Raw genomic sequence first — 17734 nt, 5'->3', positions numbered from 1 at the left:
GGTGATGCAGACTCCAGCTATACTGCTACCTTTTAAAGGAAGATGGGGTCCTAAAGCTTTGTCTAAAGATGATCTGTAGCTGCCAACAGGTACAATGATAACAGCTTTGCCTTACATTTTTTTTTCTGTACACATATCTTAAACCCTCTTCTATCACTATGCTTTCACTTATATAGTTTGACTATACTAGTGCTTAACTGGTGATCTGATCCTTTCCCCTTAACAAAAGGGGACTTTACAAAGTAATTTTGATGGTACTGGGAGCTATTAATATACTGACTCAAACAAATGGGACTCTGCTCTAAATCAGGTCTGTGATCCTCCTGTCTGTCTGCATAGGCTCAGAAACCCTATTAAAGCACATACCTTATTACCTGTTTTCAGGGTTCTAGTTCTCAAGTTCAGTATTGAGGGCTTGTGGGTGACCCTGTGCACTAGGTCAACAGTTCTCAAACTTTGTTGCCTTGTGGCCCTCTTCTGACAACAAAAGTTACTACACAACCCCAGGAGGGGGACTGAAGACTGAGCCACAGGCAGGGGGCATGTAACCTTAGCCCTGGGTGGTAGGGCTTGGGCTCCAGACTTGCTGGGGCCCAGAGCAAACACCACCCTTGGTGACCCCATTAAAATGGGATCATGACCCACTTTGGGGTTCCAAGCCACAGTCTGAGAACCTCACTGAAATTTGGTGCAGACACCCCTTTATTAGACAGGGGGGCAGATAAGCTAAATTTCAGTAAGTGGCAGTGTGACCAGGCACCTGTGGTTCCAATGCCACTGAAAGGTAGCCTGGCTGGGCCAAATCTCAGTAAGTGGTATTGCAACCTGTTGCATGGGATTACCCACTAGTGTTCAATGCTGAAATTGAGGAATATGGCCCTGAAAACATTATTTAAAATACTGATTCCAATAAATGGGATTCTGTATTGGTCCCAGTTCCATCAAGGTTACATTGGAAAATCTCATTTTGTTAGGGGGGTGGGTAGGTAGTAGCCATTTTTTTTTTATTTTTTTTTTAAATGAAGGAGGATGAGAGTCAAGGTTGAGAGCCCATGGTCTAAAGCAGGGGTGGGAAAACTGGCCCGTGGACTGCTTCTGGACCATCAGATGCTTTTATCTTGCCCTCGAGTTCCTGCTGGGGAGTGGAATCAGGTGCTTGCCCTGCTCCAGCTGTCCAGTGCTCCCCAGTCCCCATGACTCTCAATTCTCTTGATGAGCACCATCTTTTGGCATGCAGAGCCACATTGCACAGGTGTGACTTCACTGTGCTGTTTCTGGGATTGGAACTTCACCCCTATGCAGCAGAGCACCCAATCCCTGCCCAGTCTCCTACGGACCTACCCTTGAGAGCCTCGAAACCACCAAGGGGCCGCACCAGTCCCAGCTAGGGTGCCTCTGCCCATGACAGTGCCTGGTATGGCCCCCTTTGAGTCACTGCTGGCAGGGCCCCTAGGAGTTCCCGGTACTGCCCCTGTAGAGCCCCACCCCTGTGCCACATCCCATGCATCCCCATAGAGTCCCCCCTCCCCCACGGGGCATTCATGCCCACCCTACAATTTTTGTACCCAGATGTGGCCCCTCAGGCCAAAAAGTTTACCCACCCCTTGGTCTAAAATCTTTAAATCCCCAGGCAACAACCCACTTAAGCCCTAATCAACATGCTATGAAGTGACTAGGCACCTATATTTGCTGTACAGTTACTATGGTCACTTTTGCACTATGGACACTTTTACAGTGCACTCCCATTTAGAAGAATCATTGCTGTAAGAATCAAGGGCATATGGTGATCAAAACAGAAAAATCATTTTTATAGTCTAAATATACTCTGCTTACAAGAATCAAATCATCTAGGAGGATGTTAGTCTTATAAAACATTTACTGTAGCTACAGTCTGAAATTAGTAGACTTTTGGGGGGGCAGAAGAGGGTAAAATCACCCTTTCCCCCTAAATTGGGGCAAATTCTTTTTACTCTGTGCGCCCCCCACCCCCATTTGACAGCTTGTAAAGTGCTAAGTTTGTACAAGCACCTCAACCTTGGTGACATTACTGTCCAAAAATGGAAATGATGGGTAATATGTTATATGTAGAATAATCTCAGCCCAGTGAGGGAATTAGTTGTCATAACAGTAACCATTTTACATGGAGGCATACCGTTAGCTACTGGAAAAGATGTGTAGGTAACACCACAACTGAGCCCTATAGCAGCATTCTCACGAAGTACATACAGTAATGCCTCACTTAAAGTCATCCCGATTAACATTGTTTTGTTGTTACGTTTCTGATCAATTAGGGAACATGCTTGTTTAAAGTTCCACAATGCTCCCTTATAACATCATTTGGCAGCCACCTGCTTTGTCCACTGCTTGCAGGAAGAGCAGCCAGCTGGTGGGGGCTTGGAACTAGGGTGGACCAGCAGCCCCCCCATCAGCTCTCTGCTCCCCTAAGTTCCCTGTGCAGCAGCTGCCCAGCAGGCTACCAATTGCTGGCAGTTCAGCTGTCCCTCCCCCCCACTGCCATGTGCTGCCCCTGCCCTCTGCCTTAGAGCTGCTCCCTGGAGCCTCCTGCTTGCTGTGTGTGTGGGGAGTGGAGGGGGGGGGCTAATGTCAGGCTGTCCCCCTCACCCCTGCATCCTGCTTACCCCATCTTCCATAGAGCAGGGGGGACACATGACAGGGTTCAGGATGGAGGGAGCTTCCTGGCAGCAGCTGCCATCTCAGCTTGCTGATCTACTTAACAGGGCAGTGTACTTAGAGTGGGGTCAGCGTACTTAAAGGGGCAATGCGCATCTCTCACACATAGTGTGTGTCTCTGTCTGCCATGCTCTCCCCTCCTCCCTCCATTCGTGCTGCCTTGTAGAGTGTGAGGCTACATTAACAACAAGTTAACCCTTGAAGGCTCAGCCAACTGCTAGTTCATCATTCAGCACTAAGGCATTCCCTGGGAAATATCCCACCCTCTGACTTCACCTCCTCAACCAAGCCTCACAATCATCATCGCTGTGTACCAGTATTGTTTGTTTAAAACTTATACTGTGTGTATACACATATACATAACACACACACACACACACACACACACACATTAGTCTTTTGTCTGGTGAAAAAAATTTCCCTGGAACCTAGTCCCCCCCCCATTTACATTAATTTTTAATGGGGCAATTGGATTCACTTAACATGATTTTGCTTAAAGTCACATTTTTCAGGAACATAACTATAACATTAAGCAAGGAGTTACTGTACTTTGCTGAGGAAAAAAATACTGAAGCTTTAGTATTGTGATGTGGCAAGTTTAGGACTAAATCCTGCACCCTCCTCCCCTTAAAGTCCAATAGCTATATTCCTACACAAACAGAAGGTGGTGAGCTTATTAAAAAAAGAACTATCTTGGTAATGTAATGTTGCTAACATTAGCTGGTGTAAGTATATACATACTACTGTTTAATTCTGGGCAACAACGTTTGACGTAGTTCAGAAATTCAAGTGATAGCATAGCTGACTGGGCTAAGGCAGTGGATGGAAGGGGCCAGTGATTAGGGTGCGAGTCTGGGATTTGGCCTGGCCCAGGTTGAATGCCCTGCTTATCATAGCCGTTCTGTTCAATATCTTCATCAATGATTTAGATAATGGCATAGAGAGTACACTTATAAAGTTTGCGGACGATATCAAGCTGGGAGGGGTTGCAAGTGCTTTGGAGGATAAAAGTATAGCAAACCCACACGTTAAAATATTTGTTTTATTTTCCTCACCTAAAAAACACACAATCCAGCATTAAGATGCACATTGGCTCCCCAAATTTATCCCTAATAAAACTTTTGAAGATTTATACAATTTCTACAGAAACATACAGTGTATCAAAATCTGCATAAATCAAATTTATAAAATGTGTAGAAATGCATAGTGATATTATCATCAGTTTACAAAGCAAGATATGGGACATTTTTTCCCCCCAAGCAGGCTACAATAGGAAAAGTCATTACAGCAACAGCTTCTGATGTTCTCATGTTTTGTAGTTTGCAGTTTCAGATACAGATTCATATGCACATACAGTATCTTTTAATGAATTGCACAAAATACCCATTTAAAATATACACCTGGACAATTTATATGCCACCTTTCTTTCACTAATGCATAGTAACATGATTAATCTACCCAGCACAAAAATGGAGTCAGTTTTCATACACACAAATAATAAAATTACCTATACTCTTATTCTCCCTCCTTTATTTTCTAATTTTATTTTTCACACCTTTTAAAGGACAGCTGAGAAGTTTAAAGAAGCCAGAGGAGATCCCAAATCATTGCCAAAATATGCATAGATAGATAGCTTTATAAAGGTCAAATTCTGCCTTTAGATATGACACATAACCCTTACTAACTTCAATGGACGTTACATGCAATGCTAATCTGCATTTGAGGGCAGAATTTCGTACTAAAACAAATACTTTCAGGGTCTGATCTTGTGAGGTGCAAAGGGCTCAACTCCTATTAAGTCAAGGCATTCATGATGTCATCAACTCTTAATAGTCTCAGAATCTGGATCTAAAACTAGTTGACAGTGCCCCTTTAAAGTCTACCCCTGTACGTTAATTTTTTTTTTTTTTTTTTTTTAACTTAAAGTTTTAGTTCACCTCCAGGTGAATTCAATTTATATTAACAATGTCACAAAGTACTGGACCATTCTTAATTTTATACATTGTGCAGCTTTAGCTTTAAAATATATCAGAGGTTTGTACAGCATGATACAACAAAGATGTTAGTGTTTGTAAGTTCTTAGCTGTAATTCAGAGCACTCTTCATCAGATGTATCACAATGCTTTCAAGTTCAGTTTCTTTTGGCTTTTTTTAATATTGAAAAGAAAATAAATGTTTAATTGCTTTAGTGCTGTCTAAGACTATGTCTACACTACGGATCTTACAGCAGCACTGTACCACTGTAGTTGTGCCACTGTAAGGTCTCCTGTGTAGCCGCTCTCTCACTGGCATAATTAAAACATCCCCAACGAGCGGTTGTAACGTTCTCCCACTGACAGTGCTGTCTACACTGGCGCTTTTGTTGGTGAAATTTATGTCAGCTGGGGTGGGATTTTTTTCACTCACCGGACCAACGGAAGTGCTAGTTAGAAAAAGCCTAATACACCAGCTGCATCCAAGTGCTACTCAGCATACCTGGTTCAGCTCACTTAAAGTTCCAATGAATTTACAGCACCTAGCTGCAAAAGGGACATTTTGCAATATTTTTGGGACCCCCTACAGCATTTCTGGTGTGGTCTGTACCTTTATTTGCCTTACCAATACGTAGTAAATACAGAAGTCACATTGGCAACACAAACTTGTCTTCGGTAATTACGTGGGTGGTACAATTAATTCTTATCAATATGACGTATCAACATATCCATACTATACATTCCATCAAATGTTTTTCTTGTAAAATATATAGAGAAATGAAAGAGGCACTAATGTTGAAATCTACCTTTCCAAAAAAGCAGCATGACTGTGAAAGAAGGCCACTCTGGCTAATAACCCGTGGCAGTGCTTGGTAGGATGTAAAATAAAATAAAAAGATACAACAGGTTGATAATCACCACATTATATGAAAGTCTGGTTACTCCAACCTTTTCAAGTGTGTGTAAAAAAATTGCCTTCAGACCCCTGAGTGAAATCCCAAAGAAGACCACAGTGCCTTTAACTTTGTTCCTATAAAACATAGCTAAGAGCACATAAACCCCCAACATCTTAAAACAAAAAGATGTAAACATCTACAAAGTTTAAGGTAAAAGCAGTTTTGTAAACATTAACTGCAGATGATAATGTTATTGTAATATCACAGTTCATCTATGTCCTTCATCCAAGTTGAGAGATTTCAAGCTTGCAGCTGTACAAAGTTAATAGTTGCAGCAGTTTTCAGGTTATTTTCAGTCCTGTACAAATTAATGTTTCAGTAGGTCAGGTTTTTGTTTGTTTTGTCTATACACTAAGAATGTTGTTCATTTCCCATTTTTGTGTTGCTTTACTGGAGTCACATTCAGTGATAAAGACTTGGTGTAAGACCTCTGAGCGATCTAAGCACTTCCCTGAAGGAATATGGGTAAATCTATGTAGATTCTGGAAAACAAAACAATCAAAAATAGATTTAAAATCTTCCCCATCTAATATGTGTAGCTGTTTAAAAACAAATTACCCAGTGTCCCTGTGAAAGTTTCATTTCTACATTAATAATGTTATCACTTATTAGGCCTATATTTTCACATCTTGAAATGTTACATTATAAAAAGGTAAATAGATGTACTTGGTCCATTTTAAAAACACACACTTATTCCTCATAGGAAACAGGCTATTTCTGCATAACTGATTCTTAACTATGTTTAATAAAAAAAAATTGTCTATCCTAGAGTTTTTTTTAAAAGACAAATGCTTGAAAACAAGACCTTTCCTGCTTAGGATTGCCCTCTAATCTGGCTGTTTATGCTTCACCTAAGGTTATAACCATAATGCCAACATCAGAGCAATGCAAATATTTGGGGTGAAAGTGATTATTTGCCTCAGCTCTTCTCCCACATTTTCTTTTTCCAATGGTAGCAGGGAGAAGTGGGATTATGAGATAGCCATTGTCCCCCAAATCAACAAAAGTCAGCAAAAGACAAAGGGAATATTCTGACCAGATCTGGCTATACTCTCTCTCTGGGATACCTGAGTGGCCTATAGGAGCACTACTACTGAATCCCTATAGTCACATAACTGATTCAGTAGAGTAGCACAAATATTGCGACTGTTTGACCGATACTGAACCCCCCCCCCAAAAAAAGAATGTTGCTGTTCACGTCTGCACTGGGCATCACATTTCTTGTACTGGTTATAACTTATCTTCCTACCTCAGTCCATCCCCATCAGTGAGAATATATTTTTAAAATGGGTTGCACAGTAATTAAACACTGAAAATCTGGCTCACAAGTGCACCAAGTTTCCAGTGTTTGTTTGCTCACCCACCTTTGATAGTCTTTTATCATATTTCTTTGGAAATAAACCAAATGTTTTGGTCTATATTCTGTGCTGTGCCTACTGGGCCACTCTCTCAACTTCTAGTAACAGAAACATTGAAGCAAACAATTGCGCAATTGGCATAGCTACTGTGGAAAGGGATTCAACTCGTGTAAAAACAAAACGTAATGAAGTGGCAAGTAACATGCTGGGCCACATTAGAATTGGTGGAGACCAAACAAGTTGTACATATACACTACTGAACAAAGTAGACACCAAAACAGTGTGTACTGATTTCTATCTAAATTCCTGGGATTTAAAGATCTTGTCTGTCTCTTCCCAGCTTTTTAGCTCCATACAAACAGCTTTTTGTTATTCAGGACTTCACAGCTGTATGCAAATATTACAAAAACTTGCATGTCAGTGGAAGGCAAATGGACTTTCACCACATAATGCTTAACAAAGAATCTAGCTGCTTCAGGCAAATAGAATCCAGATACCAACAGACTAATGAGTGAATTAATAAATGCACAACAAGCTAGATGGTAATGATTCAGAAAACAACTGGGTAATAGCAATCTGGCATTCAACCCTTTTAGACCACATTATGCCCTCAAATACACAATTGAGGTGTGTGTGTGTGTGTGTGTGTGTGTGTGTGTGTACGTATTTAAAGGCCAAATTTCCTTATTAGTGTATTCTGTCTTTATCTCTTTTTACTGGAACAAAAGTATGAGCTGACTCATTAAATATAATAGAGGAGTCGGATAAAAATGTTTTCAAAGTTAGTACCTATACCAAAATACATATTTACTTAATAGCTATTACAAGCTATAAATCAATACTTCATTTAAAAATTCAGATCTTTCACAACAGCATCACACAGTGGCCACATGCATCATTTAGAAAATACGAGACAATATTTACTCAGAGAATAGGTAGCTAACTCAAAAGAACAAAACTAAATTCTGAACAAGACACAGGACAACACATATAAATAATTAAATTTAGCAGAAATAGAACTAGCATTGCTGTACTTCCCCTCTCCTCTCTCAGTACTGCTGAAAAATGTAATTTAAATGGAGCACTATTTCAGTATAGATATGCAAGGTAATCAAATCACATTATTCGAGCTGCTAAATTCACCCTTGCATCTTTGCCAGATTCTGGCAATACAGACATTGTGGAGGACTCTCTTGGTGGGAAGGGCATTAGCAGGAAGGTTGCTGTGAGCAAAAGCTGTTGCAACCTTCATTAGGGGTGTGCGAGCCACCACAATGCCAAAAAGGGGGCAGCGGCAATGTGCTGATTCAGCACATACCCATAGAATCATAGGACTGGAAGGGATCTTGAGAGGTCATTTAATCCAGTCCCCTGTACTCATGGCAGGACTAAGTAGATCATCCCTGAGAGGTGTTTGTCTAATCTGCTCTTAAAATCTCCAATGATGAAGATTCCACAACCTCCCTAGGCAATTTATTCCAGTATTTAACCACACTGACAGAAAGTTTTTCCTAATGTCTAACTGAAACCACCCTTGCTGCAATTTAAGCCCATTGCTTCTTGTCCTAGCCTCAGAGGTTAAGGAGAACAATTTTTCTCCCTCTTCCTTGGCAGCAGCTGTCCTGGTGGAATTTAAAGCTGCTTTTCTGCAGCGGAAATCCTGGGAGAGGGCGGGTAGTGCCAACAAAACCCATCTTCCCTCAGAGTGAATTCCTCCCATAAAGCAAGAGGAGAGCCTGGTACAGAAAAGTGAAATTTACATTTTGCCACACCAAGTTCAGTGAATCTGGTCCTACAGCTTTACTTCCAGATGTATGCACAATAAAAAAAGTCTTAACAAAATGGGGTGTAAAAAAAGTCTTAACAAATCGCCTATCCTTGCACCATACATATACTGTCACATACCTTGAAGTATTGCCATTCCTTGTATTCATTTAAATTACAGTGCGTAATCATAACTTTTGATCCATCAGGTCCTTTAGTCAAACACTGGTCATACTGCATGAGTTGATTAGCTTCATTTATTCGAAAAAGCTAAAAGAAAAATATTGAGGCACATTTTTGTTACTGTAAACACAGAGTGAACTTTATACGGTAACTGAAATTTTAGAAGCAATACTATAACAATTAATTTACATCATCTGGAATATTCTTTTGAAATTATCATCACACCTACCTTTGCTTGAATAGGGCTGATTTATTTTAAGTGATGTAATATGTTAGCTTTTCACTATCAGAGACTTACCATATGAAGTACCTTCTTTCTGAGCTCAGAAAACTAAATAGATACGACTACTAAATTAAGTTAAGAACAAAGGGGATAAATGCAAAAGATTTTATTGGAGAGGCTCCTGAGAAGAGCTGGATACATCAATCTGCGGTTTGATGGCTATATAATCACAGTCTTTCAAAGAGCTGGAAGCCAGTGAACTTTTGTCCTCATCAGTATTTTCAAATGAAGACAATAATAAATTTAAGAACTACAGAGCACTGGGCCAGAAGGAAAACTACCAAATTGAAATACAAACCTAATTTCTGCTACTTCTTAGATTGGCATTTAATTAAGGTAAGATTTTAGGACTGAAAAAGAATGATTTTTTCATAGCCTTTCTAGAGTACTGTATACTGAAAATGTATTTTCACAGGGTACTGCATTATATTTTAAACTACAGTTACAACAGTGACATTTTTACATTAAGAGCCAACTGAACATGATTTTTTAACAGGGACATCATCCTGTATGACTGCATAGGATTAAGTCGTATATCTATATATTGAGAGAGAGAGAAGATAATTTTTTGTTAATCTCTTTTTACCATTTTGCTTTGAGCCATTTTTCAGTTTACAGACTTTCAAAATTTTAAGTATCAAATTCAAGAAGATAAAGCTACCTGACTGCCTGAAGTAGGTTTGTCCTTGTGGTGGTGAGATGGCAAAATTGTGAGGACCTGGGCCAAATTGTGCAATAGTCTTATTACAATTATCTGTTAGGAACTAAGCTTTTTCCAATTTAACTCAGCTTCATTTATGAATGAATTTGTGTTTGATTCCTTGTTTCTGGTAGTGGAAAGCCATTTAGTGCATCAGTGCATTGCACACCTATATCACAATTCTGAGAAGTAGTAACTAAGGCACCACAGTGGGTAAGGGGAATATTTCCTGAGTGGAAACAAATCCCAAATTCCCACCCATAAAAGCTGGCACAGTCCACAACTTTCCCCCCGCATTTAATCTACTTTTTGGTAACCACAGTAGTTTTAGGGACTTTATCAGAGAAACAGCTTTATGATTATTCATTGCATCAACTGTCTCTTTCAAACATCTCGCCTCAAGGTTACTTACCTGATTACCTCCCATTCTGTGGCATGGTCCAAGTTCTACAAAGCCACCATTGGTGTGCCCCATGCTATCTATGCAGTAAGCAGTTTCAAAGCCTCTGATCTGGGGGGAGAAGGAGAAAAAGGCTTTTTCCACTTTAGTTTAGACTTTGGGAAAATATGATCTCTAGTGCACAGAAGTTAAGGAATATCCTACTCATCGTCCTCCAAACGAATAATATACACAGATATTTGAAGCAAGACTGCAAGAAATTTGAATCAAATGAGATAAGGATGTTAAATTTTCAGGAGAAAGTTTTATGAATCCAACTGTCCATACTAATTTGAGAGCTACTGTGAGATAACAGACATAAGTATGCTAGTGAATATACTGTATGGAAGTTTGATTTCAAATTTACCATATTCATACAGAACAGAGGCTCTTTCAGATGTAGGCCTGGTTTCTTATGCAGTTAATCCCCCATGAAAGGATGTTCAATTCTTTAGATATTCCTGAATAGTGTGCAGCAGGGGCTTGTAATTAGGGTTGATCGGGCTTCCCACCTAGGAGAGGATGTGAGGGATGAGATAGGTGATTGTTTTGTTCAGACTTAAAATGAAATGGAGCTTGACCTGAATGTCAGAAAATTACTATGATAAAGCTTCAACACTGTAGAATTCTGGTGTCCACATTTTAAAAAGGATTATGAAAAGAACCACAAAAACGATTTGAGGTATGGAGAAAAAGCCTTACACGTGGAGAGATTTAAAGAGCTCAATCAAAAAGAAAACTGAGAGCTTATTTGATACAGTATATAAGTACCATCATGGGGGGGAAAATACCGGGTACTAAATGATTACTGATTGGCAGCTAAAGTCAGACATATACAAATGGGAAATAACAAATAAACAAAAACAATGAAGGTGATTAACCACTGGAAAAAAAATGTCTCTTTTGATCTCTTCAAATCAAGACTGGATGCCTGTCTGGAAACTATGCTTTAGTCAAACCAGTTATTGAGCTCAATGCAGGGGTAACTGGGTGAACTGTAAGACCTGTCATATACATATCGTTCAACTAGTTAATTGTCACAGGATGAATGGCCAAAAAAATCCCTTTTATAGGAGTTGGGCCTAGTTTCACATATGAGAGCTGGGAGGTAGCTGAGCTGAAACGTATCAGCAAAGGATAAGGTGATTATAAAAAGCCACCAAGTGACTCAGCTGGAACAGAGTTGCCAAGAGCCTGAAGGCAGTAACAGGAAGGAGAGCTAGAGCTACCAGTAAGTAGTTTGACTCCTGTAGGAGGAAGCAGGGTATGGCTGTCAGGTAAATGGCCTGTAGAATGGAAACCTGTAGTGAATAGATAAGCCCCTACAGAACACCCCAGGTTAGGGGTGGGAAGGGACGTTCAATGTGCTGCACTAATTTTATGTGGAAGAAATAAAACTGAAGCCCTGAGAAGAGGGTCTGAACCAGATTCTGGATATGGTGTCACTCCTTCCTGGGCTGAGGGGGCTGGCCAGTAGCCTACAATGATCTAAAGGTCTCTTCTGACCTTAAATTCTATGAATCTATGGGTATTTATCACAGCTGTCTTCCCAAACAGATACAGTTTATCACCAATCTTTGCAAGTCATGAACAGCAGTGATTAATGAAATTTCCAGTTAAATATTAACCCAGTTGTAGTAGAAAGAGAGAGCCTGAGTCACGAGCCCTTGTATAAAAGGCCTGAACTAAAGCAGTGGTCAAGCCTTGCTAATATAAAGCAAAGTTAGCAAAAGTCAGGCTGTGAGCAGAAGTCAGGTCCTGTTATAAAACATGCCTGCTTGCAGGTTCACAGACCCTGGCAAGAATAGGGCTGGTATTGCAAAAATATACACATTCCTGAGAAATACTAGGCACAGGACACTCATGTAAACATCTTCCAGAAGGGTGGTATCAGAACATCTTGATACCAAGTATGACACAAACACACTCCCCAAAGATGATACAAGGACACACTGACCCCCTCTTAAAGATAAGGTCAGGATGACAGGGTGATGAATAGAGATGTTTTGATCGATAAGCCCAACATGTACAAGGTAAAAGGGTGGTAGCTAAACATGTAACAGGGGCAATATGTAACTTGTTTGTATCGGTGTATAAAGAGGAGTCTCAGAGGGAGTGTCTTTGACTGGCCTGGGGGAGATGGAGAATCCCGCCATTCACTGAGCTGGTCCATTGTTACAGGCATACATGTGCTAGTGTAACTAGACATTGGTCCGGGGAGCTAGGACTGTGCTTCATCAACAATAAACCTGGCCAGGTGTCTTCGCTACTAGACCAAGTCTTGTGGTCTTATTGAGCAGTTCGATCGGAGCCTGCTGTACAGGCTATCTGGCCAGAGCCAATGCAGCACGCAGAGAGAACACACACGCAGACAATGACTAACTACATCAGTAACATGGTTGTTCACCAGCATTCTATTCTACTGACTCTACTAAGAAGCAAACAAGGAGGGAGAACCTACCTGCAAGTTAGGGTTTTTTAACAGCTGGAAATTAGTGGACGGTTGACATGAACACTAGCCCAAGAAGCTACAATAAAAAGCAGCCATCCACTTAGTGAAGGAGTCCTTTAAATATGAGAAAAATAGAACTGGAAAGAACTTTGTATCCAAGTAGTAGAGTTAAAAACATTTTGGCCGTCCAGAAATACAATTGAGGCAATAATTAAAAGTGCAACAAAGGAGCATTAAAATCCTGTAAACATTGTGTAATGACTGCTGGCCATCGATTAAGAGAGAACAAACACATTTCAGAGAAGCCTGAGGACATAGCACTCTGATTGATGCCACACTACTTCAATCTTCCCTGTCACTTCATCCAAGTCCCAGGGGCTGCTGGCTTCAATTCCTTTTTTCAGGGATGCTCCCTGCCTTCTACTTTCCAGACACTACCATAGTGATTCTCACAGCTCAGTCAGGAGCTAGATGTTGGCACATTTTCCCCACCTTAGGTGGACTTTGGAACAGTTCTAAAGCTGATCAACTAACTTACTGCTTTGTATTAACTCTTGGGCAAGAAATTTGCCTTGATGGAGATAGTCTTGTTTCCCTGGGCTCCCAGATGCAGGACTGTTTGTCCATCTTCACATGCACTTTGTACAACCAGTTCCAAAGGCTTCATAATAGACTGTGACAGATTCCCAACATGCCTGTTGTGCACTGGACAACTCTGTACTCCAGCACTGCTCTCTTGAGTTCACATATGTAGATCTGTCATACCTTTAGAAGAGGAAGTTCTTTAAACTACTCCCTTACACATCTAATGGATTAGCCAAATTGACTAAGAAGTAGGATAGAACACAGGGCTTCTTATTCTGCCAGTTAGAACACTATCTCTGCATTCAGGTTCTGCAGAAATGGGTTCAGTATACTCATAGGGGAGACCAGGAAGAGCTTCTGGGGGACTAAAACAATCTTCATAAGCCAAGGCATTTCCCTGGCTGAGCAGGGAATCCTACAAAGGAGTATGTAAAAAACCCAGCTAGGATTGTCTATGAAAGAGCATTCAATTCCTGTAAATCATGCGCTGAATTTAAACCCTGCCAAGTAGTTTTTCTTGCAGTTAAATGAGAATGCTGAATCTGTGATGTCCCAGTAATTTTAACAGTCTTCGAAGTCGCATTCAAATGCAAATATCTTGATTATTCTGAATAATTGTCTCCAGATATGCCTTTTCTACGTACACCAGTGTTCTTCATTGCAAGGCCCGCGAGCCAGTGGCAGCTCCCATCGACCCTAAGTATGGTTCCCTAAGTTCCCTCTAAGCTGCGCAGTCACACAGCAGGCTATCAGTAGCCCCGCAGCAGCTCTAAAGGGCCACGCAGCAGGGACCTAGAGAGGAGAGAGGTAGGGGGTGGGTGGGTACCAGGGAGGGGAGCAAGTTGGGACTTGCAAGGCTGCTGTGGGCCTTGGCCCCGGAGCTCCCTGCTGCTGGCAGGGGGGAGAGAGAGGGCCCCTTCCCCCATTGCTCCTCTACTGCTTGCCTCCAGGGAGTCCTCTGGCCCCAGCCCCGGGGCAGTCTGCCTGCACCCAAAACTCATCCCTGGTCCCACCCCAGAGCCTGCACCCCCAGCCAGAGCCCTCACCCCCGCCCCGCATCCCACCCCTTGCCCCCAGCCCTGAGCCCCTTCCTGCACCCCTCATCCCAGCATCCCAACCCCCTCCTGCACCCTGAACCCCTCACCCCCGCATCCCAACCCTCTGCCCCAGCCCTGAGCCCCCTCCCGCACCCCAAAACCCTCATCCCCAGCTCCACCCTAGAGCCCTCAAACCCAGCCAGAGCCCTCACCCCCGCACCCTACCCTGGACCATCTCTCACACGCCCCACCCCACGTGGCTCTCACATTGAAGTTTTTTTGCCAAAGTGGCCCCCACTTCAAAAATAGTGAAAAGCACTGAACACCATATCGTGATTCCAAGTTTCTTCTCAAAATACATTCTTACTCTGAAAGAAGGACTCGGGATTATAAACATCAATGAAGAAGAGTACACACAGACAAAAGAATTCTCTACAAAAATGTAGAACTAATAAAAAACACATGTTAAAACATCATGACTTGGTTACGTACTGTTGCATTTGATCTCCTGTCGTTACTCTATAAATACAGTATTTTCATACCTGTCTGTCAAGTGTTATCCAGACCTGCTATTTAGTGTCATGGTTACTGGGTAAGTTGTGCCTTAGAACACTAACTCCCTCTCACATTCACCCCGTGAGACAGGCTTTGCTACCTTCCTCCCCTCTTGGTGGAACCACATGGTTCTGCCACTTTTTAGACTGGAGCTCTGGGCTGCAGCCTCCCTATTTACCAAATGGGTCAACCTGACAGACTCAAGTGGGTTTAGCACTCGTAAGCACATTATCACTGGAGACCTGTGACCAGCAGCTAGTTAAAGTGACTCAAAAAGTAGCTTATTCAAAACAAAGTACACCTCTACCACAATATAACGTGACCTGATATAACACGAATTTGGATATAATGCGGTAAAGCAACGCTCCAGGGGGGCAGGGCTGTGCACTCCGGTGGATCAAAGCAAGTTCGACATAACGCAGTTTTGCCTATAACGCGATAAGATTTTTTGGCTCCTGAGGACAGCGTTATATCGGGGTAGAGGTGTAGTATGATTTGCCAAAAAGAACACAGCATCTAAGAAAATGGGTTAGAACAACTAAATGTTGCATACACTTATTAGTCTGCCTAAGATTACTCTCTCTATTCATAGCTTGGGTAGGTTCAGTTTATTACCATCTCTGGAGAGCCAGCCTGCCTGCTGCATGTCTGTCTGCCAGAGACTCACTATGGCTGCTGACAGCCCACTCATCCCCCCTTCTTCTATAGGGCAGCATCTTGAAGGTTTAGGATCCTCTATGATCTTAGCCTTTTAGCCTTGAGAAGAGTAAAACATGCCAACCAGATTGGAGCAGGGTAGCATTCCCCCAATTAATAGCTCCACCCATTGTTACTTAAGGAGCCTTATCTTTGCCATTGTTTTGTTTTGTTTGCATGCCACTTAACAGCCTCCTTGGATTTAGCTCCCACACGCAGGCAAGATAATATTAAACATAAATTGAGGTGCATGCCTTACATGTAAAAAAAATAATATACATATTCCTTCATTTTCCAAAATAATTCTTTGTTTTCTGTTTAAATATTAAAATATTTATCAGGTACAAGAAGTTACAGTGGCTTCATTGTGGACTCCCAACTTTAAAAACCTATTGCATGTGCTGATTTTAGATGCATTTACTGTACATACCTCTCCCCAGTCCACATTTTTAGATGGTAAGGGATAGTGTGAGGTTATATCATAGGCTATTTCTTCCATAAACCATTTAAAACTTTTGCAGTTGTGATCTTCACGGAACTTTTTCAGCTCAGATATATCCCCATATGGTAGTGCTTTTGTCTCTGGACGACTGGCATAGAAGTAATCTTTGTACTCATCCCACCAAACTTCCACCACTCTGACATAGTTCTGTAGGGAGGAGAAAAAAAAACATCACTACTGCAAAATAAAACCAATACGTTGTATGTATGAGGAATTTAATCCCAGATTTAAGAATTCTTAGAAACATGTTAATACGTATTATACAGCACTCAACTTGCCACCTTTACAGAAGATACAGCACAAAAGTAGCCTTTTTATATATTTTGGGGGTAAGACTAGCATAATTAAGTGATCTTAGTGAAGACTGTAATTATAACTAAATCTAGGGAATTCTCTTTTTTGAAGAAAAAGATGCCTTAGTTATGAGTAGAATGAAAACAGTGCTGTTCATTTGACTGCAATACTCTAGAAAATGTGAGGTGTCTTCTGGAGTTTATTTTCAACTTTTACACTTCCTAGCATTAAAATAGAGTGACACTTATTAACCCCCAACTGGATTCCACAAGTGTAACTGATTTAGATCTTAGGGCTTTGTCTACTCTACAGATGCCACTGCAGCACAGCTATGTCACTGCACTGCTGTAGTGCAGACACTTGCTACAGCAACACAAGGGTTTTTTCTGTCACTGTAGTTAATCCCCCCCTCTTGGTAGCAGATTGAATTCTTCTGTCACCCTTTCATTGAATTAGTGGTGTCTATACTGGAACATAGGTAGGCTTAATGACATCTCTCAGGGGCATAAATTTTTCAACCTGAGTTTTAAGTGTGGATCAGGCCTTAAACAGTTCAACTGATAGAAAAGAGAGATTCTATCTCCTCTCCCACGCCTGCATTGGCTCAGCAGTACTAACAGGAATTATGATTATAAACATACATATATGAAAATAAAAAGTGTAAAATGATCTTTAACTTCGCACAATCTTATCACACGCGGTCTTATTCCCCCCTTCTCCCCCCTTCATCTTCCTTGTAGTAAGCTGTCTAGCTTAGGGTTACCATATTTCAACAAGCAAAAAAGAGGACGGGAGGAGCCCCGCCCTAGCCCCGCCCCTGCCCCTCCCACTTCCCTCCCCCCCAGAACCCCCAACCCTCCCCCCGTTCCTTGTCCCCTGACTGCCCCCTCCTGGGACCCCTGCCCCTAACTGTCCCCAGGGACTCCACTCCCTATCTAAGCCTCCTTGCCTCTTGTCCCCTGACTGCCCAACCCTTATCCATACCCCCACCCCCAGACAGACCCCTGGGACTCCCACGCCCCATCCAACCACTCCCCACCCCCTGACAGCCCCCCCCAGAACTCCCAACCCATCTAAACCCCTCTGCTCCCTGTCCCCTGACTGCTCCGATCCCTCTCCCCACTCCCCCCCCCCCCCCGCCCCCCCCCCCCCCCCCCCCCCCCCCCCCCCCCCCCCCCCCCCCCCCCCCCCCCCCCCCCCCCCCCCCCCCCCCCGCCCGCACCGGCGCCGGCCCGGGGCCGGGCGAGCGCGCGGGCGCGCCCCCCG

The 17734-nt window shown here is 42.2% G+C and overlaps 1 protein-coding gene across 2 annotated transcripts in view; it reads right to left on the bottom strand.

Moving 5' to 3' along the window:
* Nucleotides 1-3719: 3719 nt before the first annotated feature.
* The window catches only part of GALNT7 (polypeptide N-acetylgalactosaminyltransferase 7), a 121359-nt gene continuing 107344 nt past the window's right edge, over nt 3720-17734 (bottom strand). For both annotated transcript variants that reach the window (XM_034772182.1, XM_034772181.1), the window contains exons 9-12: nt 16103-16321; nt 10321-10419; nt 8884-9012; nt 3720-6102 (exon numbers count right to left, since the gene is read on the bottom strand). In XM_034772182.1, the coding sequence (XP_034628073.1) occupies nt 5965-6102; nt 8884-9012; nt 10321-10419; nt 16103-16321 (585 nt within the window). In that variant the 3' untranslated portion in view covers nt 3720-5964. The remainder of the gene's footprint in view (nt 6103-8883; nt 9013-10320; nt 10420-16102; nt 16322-17734) is intronic.

This window comes from Trachemys scripta, chromosome 5, assembly GCF_013100865.1.
Source record: "Trachemys scripta elegans isolate TJP31775 chromosome 5, CAS_Tse_1.0, whole genome shotgun sequence".
NCBI lineage: Eukaryota > Metazoa > Chordata > Testudines > Emydidae > Trachemys > Trachemys scripta.
Note: the sequence above shows the minus strand (reverse complement) of the source record. Positions and strands in the feature narration are given on the sequence as shown.